Source organism: Geotrypetes seraphini, chromosome 16 (genome assembly GCF_902459505.1).
Source record: "Geotrypetes seraphini chromosome 16, aGeoSer1.1, whole genome shotgun sequence".
Taxonomy (NCBI): domain Eukaryota; kingdom Metazoa; phylum Chordata; class Amphibia; order Gymnophiona; family Dermophiidae; genus Geotrypetes; species Geotrypetes seraphini.
The window spans coordinates 2,882,321-2,906,331 of record NC_047099.1 but is presented as its reverse complement, the minus strand read 5'-3'; the positions used below and the strand labels follow the sequence as shown (position 1 = coordinate 2,906,331).

Sequence of the window (24,011 nt, the reverse complement as noted above, 5' to 3'; positions counted from 1 at the left end):
AGCTGCCTGAAGTCATAGCAGGGAATGTGGCAGTGATGAGGTAAGGGCAGGCAGAAAGGGGAGGAGAGAGAGGAAGGCATTCCAGAGAGGGAAACTTTAGTCCACAAGTCAGGACTAAGACAATAGCAAGAAATTAAGCTGAGAGCCTTCCAACTCAAAAACCAAAACAAACAGACTTGTTGTTCCATGGAGGTGTAAGGTTATGTGCAGATTTTGAAAGTTGTTCTGCTTGTGGGGTATATTTGGGGGGGGGGGGGGGGGAAGTTCCCCTCCCTAATTCTTAGGAATCTTTAGGAAATCCCCAGGGTGCCGCTGTGCTGCATTTCAACATCAGGCTCCCTGTGCAGACTCCACAAAGCTTGAGATCTTCTTCAGAGCCACCCTGATACATACAGCTAAACAGCCCTGCTCTGTGGAGTTTACAATATCATCAAAAGATACCTATACGTTGTCTTTGTCTTTCTTGGATATCCGATTCATAGTTTACATATCTCATGTACATGATGGGGACATGGCTCTGATGAGCACCCCAAAATAACACAAGAATTAGGTACAAGCGGGCTATGCAATTTCTAAATCAATCAGAAAGGGTCAGACCAAAGGTCAATCAGCTCCAGTATCTTGTTTGTAACATTGGCCAATCCAGGTCACAAGAACCTAGAGAGCATCTACTACTACTACTGAAGGAGTCTGGGACTGGTTTTCCTAAGTGTTGAACTAAGTTTTCTCTTTAATCAAATGCTGAATTATGTTTAGCTGCAGACCTAACTTATCTCATGTTCTAGCCTGCCTGCACTGGGGGTTTTAGCTTCTTATGGCTATCTCAGCATATACGATATTATATTCCACCCTCCTGGACATGTAACAGAAAGACTGCAGGGCTTAGATAAGTGACCTGCTAGTGACCTGCTAGTGTGAGCTTAGGACCAATGATTGTTAAGAAAAGTAACACGTGAGATGTTCTTTCTAGAATTCAGTTGTATAGCCAGGAAAATGAATAAGTATCTCTGTAACATCCTGGTTTGGGGACTTCTGAAGCCAGCTTAGGGCTCAGGAGTCCGCATGTGCTGAATAAAACATCTGTGCTTTCTTCAAGTCTCTAAGTTTTGTGGCTGACCAAAGTGACCTTTCACTATCATTGCTACTATGAATTATTTCTATAGCACGCAGCGCTGTACAGAGTCACAAAGAAGACAGTCCCTGCTCCAAAGAGCTTATAATCTAAACAGACAAACAGGATGTCATGGATATGGTTAAGGGGACGGGTTAATCTGCTGGCTGGGTTGGTGGGCAGCGGGGAGTAGCGTTAAGGATTGAAGGCTATATCAAAAAGGTGGGTTTTCAGTCTGCTTTTAAACAAGGGAGGGGACTTGGCGGACAAATTTGGGTAATTTATTCCAGGCATAGGGGACAGCTGGATGAAAGGAACGAAGCCTGGAATTGTCAGTGGAGGAGAAGGATACTCTGTTTAATTCTTCCTTTATTTCCTAATCATTTCTAACATTCGGCGGGGAAAGGGGATGTTTGTTTTTTTTTGCTGCAACAGCATATTATAACTTAGTGAATGATGACAGATAAAGCCAAGCAGGCCCTATCCAGTCTGCTCAGAAAGTGGCCAGGGTTGTAGACTGCGCAGAGGATTTCAACATGTTCTCCATGCTGACACCCAGATCCTTTTCCTGGGCGGTGACTCTTAACGTGGAACCTAAAATCATGTAGCTATAGTTGTTCTTCCCTATGTCAACACTTTGCACTTATCCACATTACATTTCATCTGCTACTTGGCTGCCCTAATCTCCCAAGGTCCTTTTGGATTAACTCACAATCCTCTTTGTGAATCAACAACTTTGAATAGATTTATGGCATCTGCAAACTAAGATCACTTGGGCCTAGTTCCAGATCATTTATGAAGCTATTGTTTTAGAAAAAAAATTCATACCAAAATAGCCGTGTTTATATATTCACAGATATGTCTGCAGAGATTTCAAGGGGGGCAGGGCCTGGTTACAACTGAATCTACTTGGGTAGCCCCCATTTTGCAAAGGGAATGCGTCTACTGGGGGGGGGGGGAGAGATTTCCACTCTGAGTTTTGCACCAGCTCAAGTCCATGCAGATAAAAAGTTCTACAAAAGTGCTCCTTTGGCCGTGGCATTACACGAGGGACTCAGGGAGTCTCCTGACTCCCATGTGGTTTATTTCCTCCTTGAAAATGAAACCACGTTAAAAATTGCAGACTCTCAACTGGCAGCTCTCGGCAAAATAGGGCAACTGCTTAGGACGAAAATAAATAAACTTCATTTGCACCTGGCATGCCTTAAACATAGAAGCTGTGAGTGGGGTCGCCAGACATGGCCTCCTTTTGAGGACATGTCCGGGAATCCGGATGGCTTTTCAAAACCCGACATTTGGTCCGGATTTGGAAAACTTTCTGGCAATGAGGGACGTGGATGCAATGCGGTGATGCCACGCACATGTGCAGGATGTCATCGCATCACACCATCGCATGGGCAAAAGCCGTCCGACGTTGCTCTTGCAGGTTGAGGGGGCGGGGCCTGGGGCAGACGGGGGTGGGGCCACGGGGCCGGATTTTCTGTTTGGAAAATCTGGCAACCCTAGCTGTGAGATTACAACGCCAGCAATTTCATGTGTATTCCTGCACGTATTTTATAAAAGGCACAAGGTCGACAGAACCTTTTATAAGATACCACCAGGACTGACCTGTTTCCAATCTCTACATTCTAGGTAAAATGCTGCTCCAAAGAGCTCTGGTCCCAGTACAGGTCCCACAGACACTCCACGGAAGATTATTGACCATTTCACCCTATTCTGTTTTCTATCTTTTTAACCAGATCTTAATTCACAATAGGACGTTGATTCCTAGCACATGACTTTCTAATTTCCTCAGGAGTTTCATGAGGAAGCTTTCTGAAAATCCAGCTAGATTGAGATGCCTTTAAAACTTTATAAATGCTGGAAATATTTGTTCTGAAAACAGATAAAAACCTGAAAATGAAAGGGAGGGAGAGAAAGCTGTAAATTCTATGTGGCTGAATCTCTCATCGTCCTGCTCATGGTTTCCAGTACTAAGCCTTACCCTCTGGACATCTTCCCCTTGCTCCCCCTCTGTCCCTGAGCTCATTAACCGTCACAGACATTGCCACCCACCCGCTCCCACATATCCATGCAAATTCACCCAGCTGTACGACTGAGTCACTTTTTCCAAAAGCAGCCAGTAATCAATGAGAAGAAATGAACCAACAAATCTGAGGCAATGAACAAATATCTAAAAAAAAAATTACAGAGATCCAAACACAACCTTGCAAATCCCCTCAGACCTCATATCCAACTCTGGCAATGCATCTCACTCCTGCCCTGCACCCCACTCTGCTAAGCCACACTCTTTCATGTGCGTTATTATTACCCAAGTAGGATTATGGAAATTTAGCTTATATAAGGCATAATGGCAGGACAATTGAGATATTTCAAATGCTGCAAAATGCAGCTGTTAGGAAGATTGCATACTAGGGATCCTGCTAGCGCGTTGAAATCCTTGCATGCCATGGCGCCGGGCTACGTGACGGCGAAGCTTCATCCGTACGTGCTGAACAGGTCCCTCCGCTGCCAGGATGAAGTATGACTCAAAACGCCCCCTAATCGTGCCCAAATGACAGTCCTACTCCCACGTCATACCGAGCCACTGGAATCGACTGCCCCCCGCCCAAGGACTTCTCCATTTTAGAAAAGCAATAAACACATACCTGTTCACCTAACCCCCCTCCTCCCCACCCACGACCGATGAATTTCAAAGAAATGTATATTGGTACGAGATCCCGGTATATGTCACGTAAGGAAAACTTGGATTGAAAAATTTGGCACTGTAACTATGGCAAAATGTCATTTACTTATTTATATACCACTTACAGTCTAAGTCAGTGGTCTCCAACTGCAACCCTTTGCAGGGCCACATTTTGGATTTGTAGGTATTTGGAGGGCCTCAGAAAAAAAGAGTTAATGTCTTATTAAAGAAATGACAATTTTGCATGAGGTAAAACTCTTTATAGTTTATAAATCTTTCCTTTTGGCTAAGTCTTAATAATAATATTGTCATTTATAGCTAAAGAGACGTATGATCAAGAAACTGTTTTATTTTACTTTTGTCATTATGATAAACATACCAAAGGCCTCAAAATAGGACCTGGCGGGCCGCGAGTTTGAGACCATAAGAATAGCCTTACTGGGTCAGACCAAAAGTCCATCAAGCCCAGTAGCCCGTTCTTACGGTGGCCAATCCAGGTCACTAGTACCTGGCCAAAACCCAAGGAGTAGCAACATTCCAAGCTACCGATCCAGGGCAAGCCGTGGCTTCCCCCGTGTCTTTTCCTCCAGTGGTGTACATTCAGGTACTCAGCATTTTTCCCTTTCTGTCCTGGTGGGATCACACTCTATCTAATGTACCTGGGACAATGGGGGATTAAGGAGCAGCACAGGGTTTGAACCCACAATCTCAGGGTGCTGAGGATGTAGCTCTAATCACTGCGCTTATGCATATTAGTATTAGACCCCCTAACACGTGTCAAGTTAGGACAAAATACTTGCATCGTAAACTTGACCTGAAATTATGGCAAATCCAGTGCAAATCGTAACCTGCTAACTGTATATTGTGAATGTTTAACCTGTAACCCACTCAGCTCTTTGGGGACAACGGCATAGAAGATGAATTGAAGCAATAAATGTGACTCCATTGTATTTGAAATTTCATTGGCTGCCTCTAAAATATAGAATAAATTTTCAAATCTTACACAAAAGCGTAGCGCGGTTTTTAGCGTCAGCTCCAATGCTCATAGAATGTCTGTGCATCGCACAGAATGCTCGTTGTAATACATTTGCATCTACGTCCGCAAACAGTAAAATCGGTGCTAATACCCTTTGAGCGTTAGGTGCAAAACGTAACGTCACAAGCTCGGTAAGCTTTGAGCATCAGTCCCTGAGTCAGGCATCGGGGAGGGACCTTGACTGGCATTGCATGGTGTCCAGAAGGGGAGAGACAGAAAGAGCAGAAGGCTAAGACCCCCAAATTGTCTTTATAATTCTTGCCCTCATGGCGGAACTAGCACAAGCTTGAAATTTGGTAGCAGCAGTGCCGATCACTCAGATTTCAATTTGGACCACTGTCCATTCGGTCACCTTTCATACCCACTCAGAATTCAAAGCCTTCCACCTCATCCTCACTCATCTCTCCTGAATATTCTGATCCTAAAACTCTTAAGCAGAGACTGAAATTCATCAGAATTACTGAGTACTGGATATGCTAGAGGGTTTTTCCCATTTTGTATTTGGGGGGAAAACACCAGGCCTGATATGAGTGTAATTATAAGATTATCTCCTGAAATTGCCCCTTTTTGCTTTAAGTAGGAGAAATGAGTGCCATGGAGGGGAAAGTGGGACTAAGAGTCTTGCCTTTGAAAAACAAGCAGAGCGGGAGACTACTTAAAGCCATACAAGCATAGGAAAAGTCAGAAAGTGAAATTTAGAAACACAGCTGTGCGGGGGATCCTGGAGGCCAAACATTCAGACAATAGACACACTGATAGCATGGGCTGTTCAGAATTTTACAGAACTTCTCATACGGATAGAAACATGATGCCAGATTTAGGCCAAATGGCCCATCTAGTCTGCCCATCCACAGTAAGCATTATCTCTTTCTCTCTCCAAGAGATCCCACATGCCTATCCCAGGCCTTCTTGAATTCAGACACAGTCTCTGTCTCCACCACCTCTTCCGGGAGACTTGTCATCTTGTACATCATCACTGCAGTTTTTGCCTTTGTTTTTTGTCATATTTGCCACGCCAGGACTCACTACTGCGGCTTTGTAAAAATGGGCCCTTAGGAGCTCATGTTGGCTTAGCTTTACTTCTGCAATTCCAGATGTGTCCAGCAGGTGACTCCCACACACTTCACAGAGCAGTAAGTCAGCTCTCAGAAACCTCCAGGGATTCTGGAGACTTTATGTGCTGCAAAAGTTTAAAAAAAAAAAAAAAAGAAAGATACTAACAAGTCACAGATGCAGTTAGTGCAGTGGTCTCAAACTCGTGGCCCGGGGACCACATGTGGCCTGCCAGATACTATTTTGAGGCCCTCGGTATGTCTTATCATAATCACAAAAATAAAATAAAACAGTTTCTTGATCATATGCCTCTTTAGCTATAAATTATAAAATTATTATTAAGACAGCCTAAAGGAAAGATTTATAAACTATAACCCACTGTTACTTTCCTTGCTCTTTGGGAAATGCCTATCTCTTCTCTGCATTTTGCACAGGATAGGAAGAAATGCATTTCTGCCTCTAACCTGGGTTGAGGATCCCACAGATTTTGGAGCTGCAAATGCTGTTTCTTTTCCTTCTCCAGGATTAGACACAGATTTTCCTGTCCATTCTTTTAAGGAACGCATTTGATTTTTTTTTCTTGTTTCTCTTTGGGAAATATGCATCTCTTCTGTCTTTGGATTTTGCACTTCTGGGTTCTGGATTTGCATGCAGAGTCTAGAGTTTGGGGGTTTCCAGTTCAGTTTTTGACTGCAAATATCCGTTCTTAATTTTGGTCCCTTATTCTGTATATGTTTTGGTCCCTACTTCTGTATATGGTCTATGGCCCACATGTGTTAGTTTCTGTATAGGTATGGTTACCAGATTTTCCTGAAGGAAAATCCGGACCCATGGCCCCTAGGCCCACCCAGTTTCATGCCCTGGACCCAATGCTCCAGAGATGCCCCTGTAAGCTGGGATGTCCTTCCCTTCTCCCCACCCAGTTCCGAAGCCTCTCTCACATGTAAAAATGTGAGGCGGTAACTGCGTGGGGAGAAGAGAAGCAGTGTCTTTAGCGCTGCCCATGGCCTCCTCAGCCCTGTTCCTCTGCCACGGTCCACCCAAATGGAATCAGGAAGTTGGAGCAAAAAGGGGCTGACCATGGCAGAAGAACCACACCAAGGAGGCTGGCAACTTCACATTTTTACAGGTGAGGGGGGCATTTGATGGGTGGGGAAAATTGGGAGAGGAATTAAGGGAGCCCCAGCATGTCTAACACTGGCTCAGGTTATGGTATAAGAAGGGACCATGTTTGTTTTTTGCTAGGTCACAAAACCTCTGGGAGTTGGAGCATTTGTGCTTCAGAACTTGGATGTTCTCTTTCGTAGAGTGAGTATTAAGGGGACGAGGTCCAGTTCTGCTCTGGGCATGGATTGTTTGCCAGACTGGAAGATTTTATTGAGCCTGTTTTTCATCCCGTGACAAACCTCAGACCGCACTCTTGTATCAGAGTATTAGTTGGATGACTCTATCAAGCAATTGCAGTAATATTTTTACACACTTGTCGAAGACCCTCCTCATAACCTCTCTTTGCTCCTTCCATCCATCTCTTCTCACATTTTCCCTTTCCAGTTTTCCTCCTACACAGCCTCTGCCGTCTCATTATGAAGTCATTTTGTATGGCTGATGTCTGTCTCTCAGACATACATGCCCCTCTCTCTCTTCCATGTTTGTTTCTCCTTTCTCTCTCTCTGATTTACCCTCTCTCCTTTCCAGCTCTGTCTCTCCCATTCTCATCTCTGGTGCACCCTGAATGCTAATGTCTGTTTCAGGCACTCCTACGCTCACTGCCCCTCCCTCTTCACTGCTCATCCGTATTTCTGCCTCTTTCTGTCCTTCCTTCCATCTGTCTGTTTGTTATGCTATCTTTCTATTTGTCTCCATCTGTGTCTGCAGCTATCCATCCATGTCTTCATCTCTCTCTCCATCTGCATAGCTCTTAGCTCTAGCAGAGAGAGGGATGCAGATGCCAGTGCTGTATCATGTGTGTCTCTGCCTGTGTGAGAGCGCATGCCACTTTCCTGGCACACGCTTTCCCTTCCTCTCTCTAGCCTCAGCCCTAAGCCAATCCCTGTCTGAGTCTGGCCCACCCCCTCCCTATGTGTTTACCATCCCTCTTTCCAGCACGAAATCCCTGTAGCATCCCTGAGAGAGCGAGACCGAGAGCATCCCTGCATCTCTGTAGCATCAGCACCAGCAGCTCTCCCTATGACAGGAGCCAGGGGAGGGATCCCATCCTAGGGGACCCCCCCACCCCCACCTCCTCCTTCTGCATCATGCTGCTCCCCCGCTGGCCAGGGGCTGGAATCTGCAGCCCCCTGTAACAGCTCTGCTCTCCTTCCCGCATGATCCTTCTCCTCCCCCTCCGCTGCACTGGGGACAGGGGGGCACCCGGAGGGAAACATGGGGTGCATCGGATCTCGGACTGTAGGTAAGGGCCTCGTTCAAGGGGCTATTGCATCCCTTTTCATTAGGGTCTTTCTGCATTGTTAGTAGCAGAGGATGGATTGTCTGTCTGGCCCTCTCTTCCTCGTCTCTCCCTCCTTCTCCCCCCCCCCTCCTTATTCTGCCTCCTGTTCCTCATTGATATTCTGGTTTGGTTCCATTCTAATGTCGCTTGTGCTGCGATGGGTGCAGATGGGAAGGAGGTGGATTGGCAAGAAGCTAGAGGGTCTGTGGGCAGAAAGCTTCGCAGACGTGGGATGGAGGGAGGGGAAAGCAGACGCCAGGTCTGTACGTGCATCTGAGATTTGACAGAAGAAAAAAAATATAGGGAAGATGGGAGGTAGAGGAGGATGGAGGAGCAGGGTTGATTTAGCCCCAGCTGTCAATGGGCCTCTGGCTGCTGCCTGATTCTCCGTGCTGTATACTACACTGGCTTCTTAGCCACAGAGTCCACAGGGAACAGCTGACTCGGCTTGTGCGTGGACTGTGTGACAGGTGGAAGGCTGCTGTGCAGCGTGTGTGTGTGTTTTGCTGGGAGATTCCCCTGTGCGTTAAGAGTATAGATGGTGTTTCATGTCTCTATATGTGTATCAAATGCTCTCTGATCCAGGGAAAGTGTGTATTTTGTTCCATTTGTGTATGTCCTTAAATAGATATTGTCATGGTTACACAGCTGCACACTGAAAGAGATGCACAATTATATTGTAAAATACAGGGCCCTTTCATCGGGCTTAAAAGTGTGAAAGGAGACCAGCTGGAATTACTAGATGCAGAGTTAAAGGACACCTGTCTTTTCCCCAGCCTGGGACCGTTGAGTGCATGATTAAAGGAGCCCTGTTCTTTCTCCAGGCTGGGATCGACGTGTGTGATGCTAAAGGAGACTTGGATCAGTGTGTGCAATATTTATTAACCACCTTTTCATGAAGAGATTCATCCAAAGCAGTTTACAATGTACTGAATAGTACATAAGAACATAAGAATAGTCTTACTGGGTCCATCAAGCCCAGTAGCCCGTTCTCACGGTGGCCAATCCAGGTCACTAGTACCTGGCCAAAACCCAAAGAGTAGCAACATTCCATGGTACCGAACCAGGGCAAGCAGTTGCTTCCCCCATGTCTTTCTCTATAACATACTATGGACTTTTCCTCCAGGAACTTGTCCAAATCTTTCTGCTCTTACCACAACCTCTGGCAACGTGTTCCAGAGCTTAACTATTCTCTGAGTGAAAAACAATTTCCTCCTATTGGTTTTAAAAGTATTTCCGTGTACCTTCATCGAGTGTCCCCTAGTCTTTGTCATTTTTGACGGCGTGAAAAATTGATCCACTTAAGTATTTTCCCTATCTGTGGTACCTGGGGCAGTGACTTGCCCAGAGTCACAGGAATCAAGCTAGGTTCAAACCCACAACCTCAGGGGGCTGAGACTTAATGGAGGCCTGTCCTTTCCCAAGGCTTGGATAGTGTGTTGGTCAGCCTTGGGATCTGACAAAGTTCTGCTCTTTTAAGTATTCATGCTGCATTACTGAAGGGGTCAGCAAACCTTCATTATGATTATGCCCAAATTATTCTGGCTGTAGGAATGTGTGCCTTATCTTCCTATACTATATGCTGCTTAGCTTATGTTAAAGAGAATGATAATGTACCTCGCCCTCCTTGACATAGATAGGTTGTGTAGCTTACTATAGGCTTGTAAGGTCACTCAGCTAGCCAATGGTACACTTCGTGTTAGGACCAATTGAAAGATGTAAAACTGTCAACAGTTAACCTATGGAACATCCGAATATGTATATGAGAATGGTATAAATGACTGTAGTATTTCCTCATTCTGGCACTTCTGAGGCAGCCTGTTTACTGCACAGGAGTGCTGCATATGCTGAATAAAGGAACTTGTACTTTCTTCACGTCTCTGATTCTGTGTTGCACCAAGTGACCTTTCATTACGTCCTATAGAAAGAGCGGCAAAGTGCTGTCTAGCCAGAGTTTCACATCTCCTAATGAATATCAGTGTGGAGACAGTGCATGCACATCTCTCTCAAGCATATTCGTTGAGGATATTTGGAAAAGAGACTAGCTAAGGCAGTGTTCTTCAATGCACAGCCCGGGGGGCCAACGGCAGCCCCCGGAGACCTCTTTGGTGGCCCTCATTGCCTTTGGTTGGTTTTATTTTCCCCTGCTACTCTGCCTTAGGAAACTGGAAGACTGGGCGTCCAAGTGGCAGATGAAATTTAATGTGGACAAATGCAAAGTGATGCACATCAGGAAAAATAACCCAAATCACAGTTACTGGATGCTAAGGTCGACCTCTGGGGTTAGCGTCCAAGAAAAAGGTCTGGGTATCATTGTAGAAAATACGCTGAAACCTTCTGCCCAATGTGTGGCGGCAGCTAAAAAAGCAAACAAGATGCTAGGAATTATTTTTTAAAAAGGGATGGTTAACAAGACTAAGAATGTTATAATGCCTCTATATCGCTCCATGGTGCGACCTCACCTGGAGTATTGCGTTCAATTCTAGTCTCCTTATCTCAAGAAAGATATAGTGGCACTAGAAAAGGTTCAAAGAAGAGCGACCAAGATGGTAAAGGGGATGGAACTCCTCTCGTATGAGGAAAGACTAAAACAGTTAGGGCTCCTTAGCTTGGAAAAGAGACGGCTGAGGGGAGATAGGACTGAAGTCTACAAAATCCTGAGTGGAATAGATTAGAAAGGATACAAGTGGATCGATTTTTTTACTCAATCAAAAATTACATGGGACACTCAATAAAGTTACAGGGAGATACATTTAAAACTAATAGTTTCATTCAAAAAATAGTTTGGCTTTGGAACGCATTGCCAGAGGATGTGGTAAGAGCGGTTAACATAGCTGATTTTAAAAAAAAGGTTTGGATAAGTTCCTGGAGGAAATGTCTGTAGTCTGTTATTGAGACAGACATGAGTGAAGCCACTGCTTGCCCTGGGATGGTAGCACCTAGTTGGGTTCCTGCTGGATATTTGTAACCTAGATTGGCCACTGTTCGTAACAGGATACTGGGCTAGATGGACCATTGGTCTGACTATTATGTTCTTATGACCTAGTGGAGCGTGAAAAATGGTCCGGAATTTGGCAGCTAAGATTTAATGCTAAAAATGCAGGGTCATACATTTCAGCTGCAAAAACATAAAGGAACAGTAGAGTTTAGGGTTGAGGAGAGGAAGGACTTGGGAGTAATCATATGTGATGATCTTAAAGTAGCCAAACGGGTAGAAAAGGATGAAAGCTATGTAGAAGGATACTAGGGTGCATAGGAAGAGGTATGGCCAGTAGGAAAAAGGAGGTACATTGATGCCCCTGTACAAGACTCTTGTGAGACTGCACCTTCAAGATATAAACAGTCCAGAGGGAGGCTACTGAAAGAGTCGGTGTACAGGGACAGAAGAAAGGTGAGGGGGAGAAGATATGATACATACGCTTACATACCTTCTTGTCATAAATACACAGGAGGTGAATCTCTTTCTTTTGAAAGAAAGCTTTGGAATGAAGGGACATAGGATGACGGTAAAAAGGAACCTGAGAAATAGTAATATAGTAAATGACGGCAGATAAAGACCTGAACGGTTCCATCCAGTCTGCCCATTAGTTATTCTCATTACAAATACATGATTAAATGAACTTGTCTCTTCTGGGCCATAGACTAAAGTCCACCTGCTGTTGTCCTAGGTTCCAACTGCTGAAGTTGCCATCTAAGCTCATTCCAGCCTATCCAACCATCCCGTTTATAGTCTGGCCAGTAACGTCCTCATGTTCCAAGTTAGTGGGGTTCCCATTGATGCCCTTCCCAGCCCATCCTACACTGAATCACCATATATGGGACACAAACCGTACAAGTCTGTCCAATACCGGCCTTAGTTCTTTAACTGATACCATTTGTTTTTTAATTAAAGCTCCTCTATGTTTATTCCATACTTTTTTGAATTCCATCACCGTTTTCCTCTTCACCACTTCCTTCGGAAGGACATTCCAGCCATCCACCACCCTCTCCGTGAAAGTTTTTTCCTAACATTACTCCTAAGTTTTCCTCCATTCAACTTCAAGTTATGCCCTCTAGTTTTACCATTTTCCCTTCTCTGGAAATGATTTGGTTCTATATTAATACCTTTCAAGTATTTAAATGTCTATCATATCTCCCCTACTAGAGTATACATGTTTAAGTCTTCCAGTCTCTTCTCGTACTTCTTTTGATTCAAACCCCTTACCATTTTCGTCACCTTCCTCGGGACCGCTTCAAGTCTTTTTATATCCTTCACTAGTGGCCTCCAAAACTGAACACAGTACTCAAAGTGTGGCCTCACCAATAACCTATATAAAGGCATTAACACCTTCTTTCGTCTGCTGGTTATTTCTCTTTCTCTACAGCCTAGCATCCTTCTGGCTACAGCCACCACCTTATCACACTGTTGAGATACCTTTAGATCCTCAGACACAATCACCGCAAGGTCCCTCTCTCTGTCTGTGCTTATCAGCCTCTCACCTCCCAGCACATGTGGTTCCCTCAGATTTCTACCCCCCATATGCATCACTCTGCACTTCGCATTGAATTTCAGTTGCTAGGCATTAGACCACTCTTCTAACTTTTGCAGATCCTTCTTCATGTTTTCCACTCCCTCTAGGGCATCCACTCTGTTACAAATCTTGGTATCATTCACAAAAAGGCTAACCTTACCTTCTAACCCTTGAGCAATGTCACTCACACTCGCACATCCTACCCAAATTATGGAATACAATCCCACCAACCATCAGATCACTGATAGGTCTACTAAACTTCAGGAAGATGGTAAAGACCCACCTCTTTACCTGACTCTCTCAAAGACACCCCCCCCTAACCTCTAATTCTACTCCAGCAAAATCATACAACCTCACTGTATATGCTCTCCCACTTGACTTGCACGTACCCGATTCCAATCTACACAAGATCTTATCTCTCTATTACATGTACCTTCACCAAGAGTGCCTTAAAATTGTCCTTTGTATTGAATGTATTTGCCCTATGCAATGAATGTATTGTAATTCTAGCTTGAGACTCTACTTCCCATGGGATGGTGTCTGAATGGCTGATACAATGCCGGGCTATATGTTATATCATTGATAAAGACTGTTGCAAAGGGATGAGTAACAAGTATTTTAGTGAATCAGGACTTGACTGGTTGCTTCTGTCTTGGCAGGGAATGAGGGTGTGGCTGTGGACTGGAAGGGACTAAAAGATGTGGACCAGATTAACATGGATAGTACCAGCTCCCTCCATGGGGGCAGCCTGCACAGGACCTCCACAGAGGTGAGTAATCCTGAGTGACTTCTAATGACCCTTTATCCCTCCATTGGAGCAGCTGAACCTCCACAGAGGTAAGTGATCTTTCTACCCACAATGGGGTCAGCCTACATTAGAGGTCCACAGAGGTGAGGGAAAAATGTTTGAGTACCTGAATAAATTCATGCAAACTGTTCTGAGCTCCTCTGGGCATAGAAAATTGAATAAATAAATTCTAATGGCCCTTCCTATCTGCATGGGGGCATTGCACTAGATGTCCACAGAGGTAATGCCCCTTAACAACCCTCCTTCTCTGTCCCTCCACCCTGTACATGACCTCTAGAGAGGTGAGTGACCCCTGATGACCCCCTCTTTCCCTCCCTCCCTCCTTTCATAAGGACAGCCTGCCCTTGACCTCCAAAGAAATGAGTGATTCCTAATGACCTTTTAAGAACTCTTCCTCTTCATCTCCTGCAGCTGACCCCATGTCTACAATGCACTGGACTTCCACAGTGATCCCTAAAGATCTCTCATTTCCCACCCTACCTCCCTCCTTGGTGCATCCTGCACCAGACCTCCACAGAGGTGTGTTGATTTTTTATGACCCTTAATGATCCTTTTCTTCCCTCCCTCCTCCATGGTGTCTCCTCTGTAGAGGTGACCCTTCTTCTCCATGAGAACAGCCTGCCACAGAAGTGAATGACCTTTATTGACCTTTCCGTGTCTGCCTCCATGGAGGTCACCACTAGAACGCCACAGAAGTGAGCAACCACTGGGCACCCCTTCCTCTAGGTTCCCTCGTCTTCTTCCCCTGGAAGACGTCCGGGACTTTTAATTCCAATTTCATAATACATTTCAGAATGGGATAAAACCAGTTGTAGCTTAGCCTGCAGTAGGCCAAGGCTCTCACTCCCCCTCCTCTCCCTCCTGTTTTTGTGCTGCAGTCTGTATGTCTGTCTCTCTGTATAATATATATATATATACACATATATCTGTCATACCCAGGGGAACAGACGTTTTTTTCCTCTCGTATCTCACCCCACTTCTCTCTATGTTACAGCAAACACGGACAGATTTCTCCTGGGATGGGATAAATGTGAGTCTTTGAACGTTGCCTCTCCTGTCTTTCCCTGTCTCTGTCTCCCTTTCTCTCTCTCCTTCTTGACCTCTGCCCAGCTCTCAGTCTTTACGTTCGTCTCTCCACAGCTTTCCATGGAAGACACCACCTCCATCCTCCCTCGGCTGAAACGTAATTCTAATGCTTATGGAATAGGAGCCCTGGCAAAGTCCTCATTCAGCGGTGAGACACCCAGTCTATGTCTGTTGGAACAAGTGTAACACCGAGCTTACGCCCTATGCCTACCTGCCTCTGTTAATATTATTCCCTCATTTTCTCACAAGCCCTCCATCCCAGACCTTATAAATATTTTATAATTTTAAGATTGCGATGCAAGCAGGTGGCCATTGCCTTTATATGGGACTTTCAGTGTGCACAGGACCATAGGAGTCTCTATTAAAATCATTTGGTGCTGAAAGAGGCATTAATATATTTATATGATGCTCATGGTGTCCACAGTGCTATATGAGGCGTTATTATATATATATATATATATATATATATATATATATATATATATATATATAGTGCTGGGGGGGGGTGCTGTGGAAGGTGCTATTATTCAGTGCGGACAGTTCATCGACATTCAACGCTGTTCAGCCGGCCAGATAGCACTTAGCTGCCTAAGCGCGAGATGGCTACTAAATATTAGTGGCCACCAGCTGCATCGTGTGACATAGCCAGCTATCCATGAAATTCAGACTGCTGGCTGGCTAACTTGAGCGACCAAATCAGCCCACTTAAATAGCCGGTCTGTTTTTGGCTGCTCTAAACTTAGCGCTGATTATTGACATGGCCAGCTAAGATTTTAGTGGCCCCAAAATAGAGCAGATACTCAGTGTTGGCCCAGCCTGGTTAACTGCCGTGCTCTGAATATTGTGTAATTAAGAGACTGACTCAAGTCAATTAAACCTGCAAGAGAAGGGCTCATAAACATTGAAACTCTGCTCAGAGGCTTGTAACTCTAAAGAGAAGGAGATAACCCTCTCTTGAAACAAGAGTTATATTTTCAAATCATAGCATAGTATTTAGCAAACGAGTCCAACTCTTGAGGATGTGCAAAGCTTGAAAAATGTCAATACTTAAATAAGGTAATTCACAAGAATTTTAAATTGCACAATGATAGTGGTTGCATTCAAAAAAAGCTAAAGATTGTACTTAGCTTGTATGCAAAAAGCAACTTTCCAGGGTCCCGACGTGGCCCCGTTTCGGCGACTGCTTCAGGAGACCCCGCCAACCGAAAGTAGATAGTTTTTGTCAAAAATCACTAAGTGTAAATGCTTCAACTTTAAGCTGCAATGCAACAACAAAGGAGAACAAATGTAAGAAACACGAGATACAGGCACTGAAACTCAAAAAGCAACTGTAACTGTGCAAAGAGTGGGTTATCTCCTTCTCTTTAGAGTTACAAGCCTCTGAGCAGAGTTTCAATGTTTATGAGCCCTTCTCTTGCAGGTTTAATTGACTTGAGTCAGTCTCTTAATTACACTTCAGCCATTTTCTGACTCTTAATTGCTACATTGTCCCTGTGTATTGGAAACGTAGGTGCTCTGAATATTGGCTCCAGTATACCTGGGGCTGGATGAGGTGTTACTGTTTGTATGCAGTGCTGACGGAGTGAGGGGCCTGTATGAAGCAATAGTCCTTCTTTTTTTTTAATATCTTTATTCATTTTTAACACTTTCATTAAGCGAATACAAGAAAAATTCATTTTACACTTTATACATCACTTAAAATCCTTAAAATATATAAATAGATTAACACATTTTTCCCATCAAAAATTATTATATGGTTATTAATGAAATGTAATCATATCCTTCAAAAAGTGCAAATAGCATATTTTTCATCTTTATAAGGAAATAGTAAGCACCTATATAAATATTTAATTATTCAAAACCCAAACCAATCCAACCCACCCCATCAATCAATAAAACAAAATTCAAAAATTAAATTCAAAGAAAAATCCATCCCCTCCCCCTCCTTCTGGATGTGAATTTGATATACAAATTCAAAACTATAATAATTCTACAAACGACATCAATGAGCCCCATATTAATTTAAAATTTAATTTACATTAATTTTAAAAATTTTATATTCCCCAACAAATCAGCATTCATTTTCTCATATTTCTAAATTAAACATAAATTTGCCCACCAGAATGTGAAATTTAGACGGTCCCAATTTTTCCAGTTTCGCAATATTCCTTTTAGATTCTGCTGACAATATACGTGAAGCTGTAGAGGTGTTTGTCTATTCACATGTGCACATGACTGTAAGACAGATTATATTTACACAGCACTGATAGTGTGCGTGGGCTCTCTGAGTGCTGACTGTGTGCACAGAGCCTTGTAAGTGGGACCAAACGAGAGTTTATTGTGGTTTCTACAGAAGATCTATATAGTACTGACAGTATGCACAGAGTTATACTTATATTGCATTAATTTGGGGGGGGGAGGCTATATGAGCTGTTATTACATATGTGAAATGCTGACAGCATGATGGGCCGTACAGAGTTTTATGTCAATACTGCAATTGGTGTGCATTCATTTTCACCCTCCCGTGATTTATTTACCTGGGGCAGGGATCTCCCGTACGATGAAGGATCGCGTGACCAAGCCGACAGCCATGGGCTCAGGCCGTGTGGCTCATATGATTGAGTGGCAAGGCTGGGGGAAGCCGTCGCAGCCACAGCAGCATAACCCCCATGAGACGGCCCGGATGGATGTGGACGCGTACTCTGATCTCAGCGATGGAGAGAAGGAGGCACGGTTTCTGGCCGGTAGGAGATAAATGGGCTCATGCTCTTAGCACCTTTGCTGATTAATATAAAAATCTACATTTTTCCTCTTATTACTATGGATATTATGTCGTACTCATTTTAAAATAGTCGGGTCACGCATTCAACGCTTGTATGGCCAGAACTGGTTTCTGGCTCCATAAAAGCATTTTATAAAAATGCCAGGAAGCACAGCAGAGACATTTTCCCCACAAATGTTGCAATATATTTCCCCCTCAATATTTGCGGGGGTTAGGGGCAGAGCCGGCCTGTAACTATTAAAAAAACTGCAAATAACTTTTAGGGCCGGCTCCTGCGTCCCGGACCTTCCCCAGACTTTACCTGGTGGTCTAGCGGCGACGTGGGCAGGATCAATCTTCCTAAGCTCCTGCCCCGTACAAAGCCGTCATCAAAATGGGATGCAGCGTTTCTTTTCCCCCCCCCCCAAAAAAAATTGTGAATAACTGAATACGCGGGTACTGAAACCGTGGATTTGGAGGGAGAAGTATACAGCTAAAATGTATGAATCAAAAGTAAACAAGAGTGGCAGGCAAGAAGTTATACAGAGAGTCATGATATTCAGCCACTGCCCTTGAAACTTCTCAGTGCAAGTCTGGACACTGAGGTAGAAGGATTTACTCAGAAAAGAGAAAATTGGGCTGTAATTTAACATCCATGCTATCCTATCACCACCAATAGATGCCTGCTTTTAAAGGTAGAAGCAGATGTATCCTTGTTTCCCCTAATTGATTGATTTAATTTTCTCTACTGTTCTCCCAGGGGAGCTCAGAATGGTTTACTCAAGCATTTTTCCCAGTCTGTTCTGGGGGGCAGGGGGGGGATTAGGCTCACAAGGAACAGCATGGGTGCTGAGGCTGTAGCTTTAACCACTGCGCCACACTCTCCCTGCCCTCTACAAGTACACAAGTGAGTGTTTGTACACGCAGAAGGATTTATTTTTATGGAGGGTTGGTTTTATTATTTCTCGCGATGAATCGCTGCTTTCTGTTTCTGTGATTTACTATTCAGTATATTGGTTCTATTGCTCTAAATTGCTGTCATTTTTCTCAGTTCATACTTTCCTTTGTTGTGAGGGATGGAGGTAATTTTAAAACTTTGTGCCTGAGTGGAGGGAGCTGGTCTACGCATGAAAAGCAATAATTGCTACTTATCTGTGTAAGCAACACATATGTGTACACTGTTCCAGAGCAGCCATAAATAAAGACATGTTTTCCATCCTATTAAGAATTGTAGTTTCTTCCTTTCTCCTTTTGTTGTTATGTCTTGTATATGTGATTTTATTTATCATTTTGTATCCCCTATTTTTTTAACTTGTAAATCGCGTAGAACTATCGATAAGCGTTCAATCAAATTTGAATAAAACTTGAAACTTGCTACGCATAAGCATGCTTTCTGCATTTCAAATAGTTTTGTGTGTAAGAAGTCTATCAAAATGGATCATAAATAAATACCAGTCCATTCGGGGTGGGCAATGAATAAAGACCCAATGCTGTGGGTAAAACAGAATGGAAATAGCTTTTTATTATTATTATTATTCCCTCAAAGACAGTAATATCACCGGGATTATTATTTGACTTTTATTTTTAGTTGGAGTAATTTCATAATGTATTTTCTACTCGTGAAGCATGCTTGTATCCATGGAAAATGGCTGTTTTATCATTCGTGCCGAAAAGAGCATGTGATTTGTGCATACTGGGACAGACCGAAGTTCCATCAAGCCCAGTTTCCTGTTTCCAACAGTGGCCAACCCAGGTCCCAAGTACCCAGCTAGATCCCAAGGAGTAAAACAGGAATAAGCAGAGGGTTTCCCCAAGCCATCTCAATAAGGGACTATGGATGTCTCTTTTAGGAAATTATCCAAACCTTTTTTAAACCCCGCTAAGCTAACTGATTTCACCACATTCTCTGGCAATGAATTTCAGGGTTTAATTACATGTTGTGTGAAGAAATGTTTTCTCCGGATTGTTTTAAATCTACTACTTAGTTGCTTCAGCGCATGCCCCCTAGTCCTATTATTTTTGGAAAAAGTCAACAAGCGATTCACATCTACCCTTTCCACTCCACTCAGTATTTTATCATATCACCCCTGAGCTGTGTCTTCTCCAAACTAAAGAGCCCTAGCTGCTTTCGCCTCTCCTCAAAGGGAAGTCAACCCATCCCTTTTATCATTTTCATCAACCTTCTCTGTACTTTTTCTAATTCCACTTTGGACTAACTTTCAAACTACTTAAGACTTACAAAGTTCCAAAGGTTATACCTACGAATCTTTTTTTGAGATACAGTGACCAGAAGTGTACATAGTATTCAAGGTGTGGCCACACCATAGAGCGATACAAGGGCATTATAACATTTTCATCTTTGTTTTCCATTCCTTTCCTGATAATTCCTAACATTCTATTTGCTTTCTTAGCAGCTGTCGCACATTGAGCTGAGGGTTTCAATGTATCCTCAACAATGACACTTAGATCCTTTTCCTGGGCAGTGACTCCTAACACAGAACCCAGCTTCACTTTAGGCCTATTGAGATAGACATGGAAGAAACCAGTACTGTTCCTGAGATCGGTAGCATGGAACGTTGCTACTCTTTGGGTTTTTGCCTGGTACTTGTTTGTGATCTGGATTGGCCACTGTTGGAAGCAGGATACTGGGCTTGATGGCTATTCTTATGTGCCTATGTTCTTATTGCAGGTGTAGTTTGGAAATTGCTGGGGTACATCACACCTGCCTCACAGCAAATGAAATTTGTGTGTAAGAATTTGGGTTTTATTGAGGATAGGTCTGGGTTCTTATTTTATTAAAGCCCATGACTGCCTATGTTGACTTTACAAAATAGGTTTAAAATTAACCCTGTTCTACAATTACTCATTAACATTTATTAAGAATTCATAATCTGGAATGCAAAAGGGGTTCTTTTTTTCTACACTGGGATGTGGCTGCCTTCTAGTGGTGGCTATGTATATTGCAGGATTGCATTCCCTCTGGATGTCATCAGTCTGAGGAACGTGTTTATCTATTTGTGGGTGGGAGGAAGTGAATTTTGAGGAAGGGGATATTGTTAGGGCAATGGTTCTGAGTTATGCACAAGGGTCTCACACAATATTTTTTTTCTTCTTCATCCTTAACTTAGGGGTCATGCAGCAGTTTGCAATCTCCGAAGCCACACTTATGGCATGGTCTTCAATGGAGGGTGAGATGATGAGTGTGAACTCCAACCAGGACACTGTGGGAGCCCACGACAGTGAGAATTACCAGGAATTGATGGAGAACCAGGGTAACTATACCCCCTTCTTACTACAGGGAGACACAGTGCTGCGTAGGCTAAGTAGCAGTATAGAAATTCAAAGTGGAAAGAATACTGGTAGATGCATCAGATCCATGTTTTTCCCCCACCTCTCACTTCACTCTCTGTTCTTGCAGATAACCTCGCTCAAACTCAGTCTGGCAGCTGGCCCCACTCCTATGTGTCTCAGGGCTTGTACTGCCTGGGATCTTCTGATGCCTGGGAGCCCAGCGACCAGTCTCTAATAACATCCCCTGCTGCAGGTTCCCTCACTGGCCAGAACTTCGAGGAGACCCAACAGAACAGCCTCATCCTCCAACAGCAGCAGCAGAATCCCCTGCAAGGCACCGGAGTGGTGGACATGTGGCAGACCCAGCCTGCACCTTGTGCCACTGTTGAACCAGCCAGTGTACAAGTAGGGATCCATGCTGAGGAGGAATCAGACTTGCCTGTAGACAAAACCCCTCTGCTTAGCAAGAAACCATCTCCAGAGGAAGACGATGCTGTCTGCCAGGACCTGGAGTCACTGTCGCCCCGCGAGGAGCCCGATCGAGCCGTCCTGGGCCGCAAGGTCTCTGATGTGACCTCATCTGGCGTGCAGTCCTTTGATGAGGAGGAAGGCGAGAACAACGGATAGGAAGCACCTCTTCCTGCTCACGGTCATGCAAAAACAGCATCAAAGTTTACATGAAGGACTTCTGCTTCTTTTTCAGTCATTGTAGGGGGAACCTACACTCCCCCTGTGGTTTCTTGGGTCATTCTCTCCCATTTCATAGGGTAACCCTGACTCTTGCTGGGGATTGAACCAGGAGCCACACAGAAACATGACTCAGGGCCCTTTCTGAGCTGCAGCAGAAACTTGCATGGGTGGGGTGGGGATCTCTCCTGGGGATTAGGGTATCTTTGATGAGGAATGGGATCATGGCAAATTGCTGGGAGCCTTCCTGCATAGACAAGGGATTAATTCTCCTTCATGCTTAAACTCCAATTCCTCTCTCCTTAGAACCCTCAAATTCTACCCGTCCCACCCTTTCTCGCCCACTCCTGGATTTCCACGTTCTACTAATGGACACCTTAGTACTCCTGTCTGCCTTGATGCAGAAATGAAAACTTTTAAATCTCTACCTTCCTCACACAGGTAGAGCAGGCCCGACCCTCCCAAGGAGAAGGCGGTCTTCTCACTCCCCTCCTCACTGACCTTTTACCTTCAGAAGTGGCCCCTCTATGCTATCTCATGAAATGGGGAAGTAAAAGCACATAAGAGCGAAGGGGGGAGAGCAGGCAAAACAGGAGTTCTTCACACCTTCTCTCAAATGCCAAAATTGTAGAGGAATCAGAAACCACCTCAACTAGCTTTTACTTCAAGGAAACAAACTCAGAATTTATTGTATTTCCATTCAAATAACCAATTAGGTTTGCTCCTTCCATTATTTGTTCTTCCCTCTCTCCCTCATATTCGTTCTCTAATTTGCTCCCTCTGTCATATTCTTGTGAAGGCCTCAGTCTCCTGTCACCTGAATTCTCACCAGCTGCCTTCCTCTTGGATTTTTAATTTGTTAACAAGAAGAATAGAGAAGAAGACTAAAAGGAGCCCTCATCTTTGAAACTAGTTGTAGCGCACTGAGCCTGGGTGGGAAATAGATGAAAGAAACTCATTGCAACAAACTCCTGTGGGAGAGGGGAAAGGAGCCAGCATATATTTTTGTGGTGATTTTGGGGTCGACAAACCAGAAGTGTTGAAAGAACATCCTGGGTAAGGCAGTGGCATCGGCCTGCCTCCCAACATGGCACTGACACAGGTTGTTGTCTTTTTTCTTTTTCAGGCAACTAGCCCCACATTTGCTGTGAAATGCTTTTTGTCTTTAGGGCGCTTTCTCTTTGCTCTTTGTCTGCCATGGCTCTGAGGGTGATAAAACATTGTAAAAACGTGCTTTCCCCTGTGTGGTCCAAGGCCTGAAATGAGTGTGTATTCGGCAAACTAGCACAGAATTATAGTATCTTCATCAGTCGATGAAAGATGTGGGTGTCAAAATATTATTTTTTATTTTTTCAAAATGGCTACCAGGAGAAAAAAAATTACAGGATTGTGATTGGTTGGCCAGTACCACATGACCAAGCTTTGCGAATGTGCTCATAAGTATGTAGGCTATGGACCGATAGTGGAAAAGCTGCAATAGTGTTTGTTAACATCCAAATGTGTTTTAGGCCTTGCCATGACCTCAGCAGAAATAGTTAATAGTATGATGAGAAACATAGGATGGTAAGATGATTCTTGTCCTTTTTGTTACTATTTAAAAAAAAAAAAAAAAAAAAAAGAATGTGGGGTTTGTTTGGTTGGGGTTGTGTTTTGTTTTTTAAAAAAAATAATTTTAGCACTTTATTTTTCAACTGCAGTAACATAGACTAAGATTGTATGTCAAGAGCTTTTCCACTTTTCATTGTGGATGCCCAAGGGGCAGGGCTTTTCATTTGGCATCTAGCAATGTGGTGAAGCCTTGAAATCCTTTATAAAGAGGTCAGGAGGACTTGAGCAGCGCGATTGGTCCACCTGCATGACCTGACCCAGTGTCAGCCCTCTCCAAACAAGGGACGATGACCCCATCACACTGATGGTGGTATCTCTATGCCAGCTTATAGCATACAGGCTTTTTTCCTCATTTTAACCTCTTACCACGCTGTAGCAAGGTGAATGTTGCATATGCTTAAGTGACCCAGCTTCTCATTTCTCTACAGAATGATTTATATGTTCCTTTTTTTCATCTTGGAAAGTTTATTCATGCCAGACATGATTGCTTCCTGCTTCTGGTGTGGACTTTGTCTCCCTTTTATTTACTGATCGCAGAGCCAGTACAGACTTGAAGTATAAATAATGACAAAATGTGTACCTCTACCTCCAGGCAACCCCCTCCAAAGGGATGGAGGAAGCCAAGCAGGCGTAATCCTGTACAACAGCAGGAACGCTGGTGGAATATTTTTAGAGCTGGTGAAAATATTAATAGGGGACGATAGAGCAGTGAAATCACATGAGGACTTCCAGCAGAGCGGATTAATACAAGTTTAGGCTCTAGCCCTCAGGATAGCGCTTGTTCAGGCAGCTTCAACACAATAAACCAGTTTCCTGTCAGAAAAACTATATGTAGGAGGGAAGAAGCGATCCTAGCTATGTTCTTCCACGCTTCAATTTGCATTTTTAGCGGGTACTATGCTTCCTGTTTTGGTCTTCCTCCTC

General features: G+C 43.9%; 1 protein-coding gene across 4 annotated transcripts; it reads left to right on the top strand.

Moving 5' to 3' along the window:
* The first annotated feature begins 4 nt into the window (after nt 1-4).
* FAM131B (family with sequence similarity 131 member B) lies at nt 5-21,649 on the top strand. 4 transcript variants are annotated; one of them, XM_033924007.1, is made up of 7 exons: nt 5-40; nt 13,506-13,615; nt 14,649-14,684; nt 14,795-14,888; nt 17,287-17,484; nt 20,630-20,773; nt 20,920-21,649. In XM_033924007.1, exons 2-7 carry the CDS (start codon nt 13,562-13,564, stop codon nt 21,417-21,419), a joined length of 1,026 nt encoding a protein of 341 aa, XP_033779898.1. In that variant the 5' UTR covers nt 5-40; nt 13,506-13,561; the 3' UTR covers nt 21,420-21,649. The 4 variants fall into 4 exon arrangements, with proteins under 4 accessions (XP_033779898.1, XP_033779899.1, XP_033779895.1 ...); XM_033924004.1 differs by lacking the exon at nt 5-40 and adding an exon at nt 7,998-8,296; XM_033924008.1 differs by lacking the exon at nt 14,649-14,684.
* The last annotated feature ends 2,362 nt before the right edge of the window (nt 21,650-24,011 follow it).

Excerpts from the sequence above, each read along its gene's own strand:
- FAM131B (XM_033924004.1), top strand. The coding sequence starts at position 8,269 with ATGGGGTGCATCGGATCTCGGACTGTAG. Across the intron at positions 13,616-14,648 it reads TGCACAGGACCTCCACAGAG|CAAACACGGACAGATTTCTC; the intron begins GTGAGTAATCCT and ends TCTATGTTACAG. Across the intron at positions 20,774-20,919 it reads GGAATTGATGGAGAACCAGG|ATAACCTCGCTCAAACTCAG; the intron begins GTAACTATACCC and ends CTGTTCTTGCAG.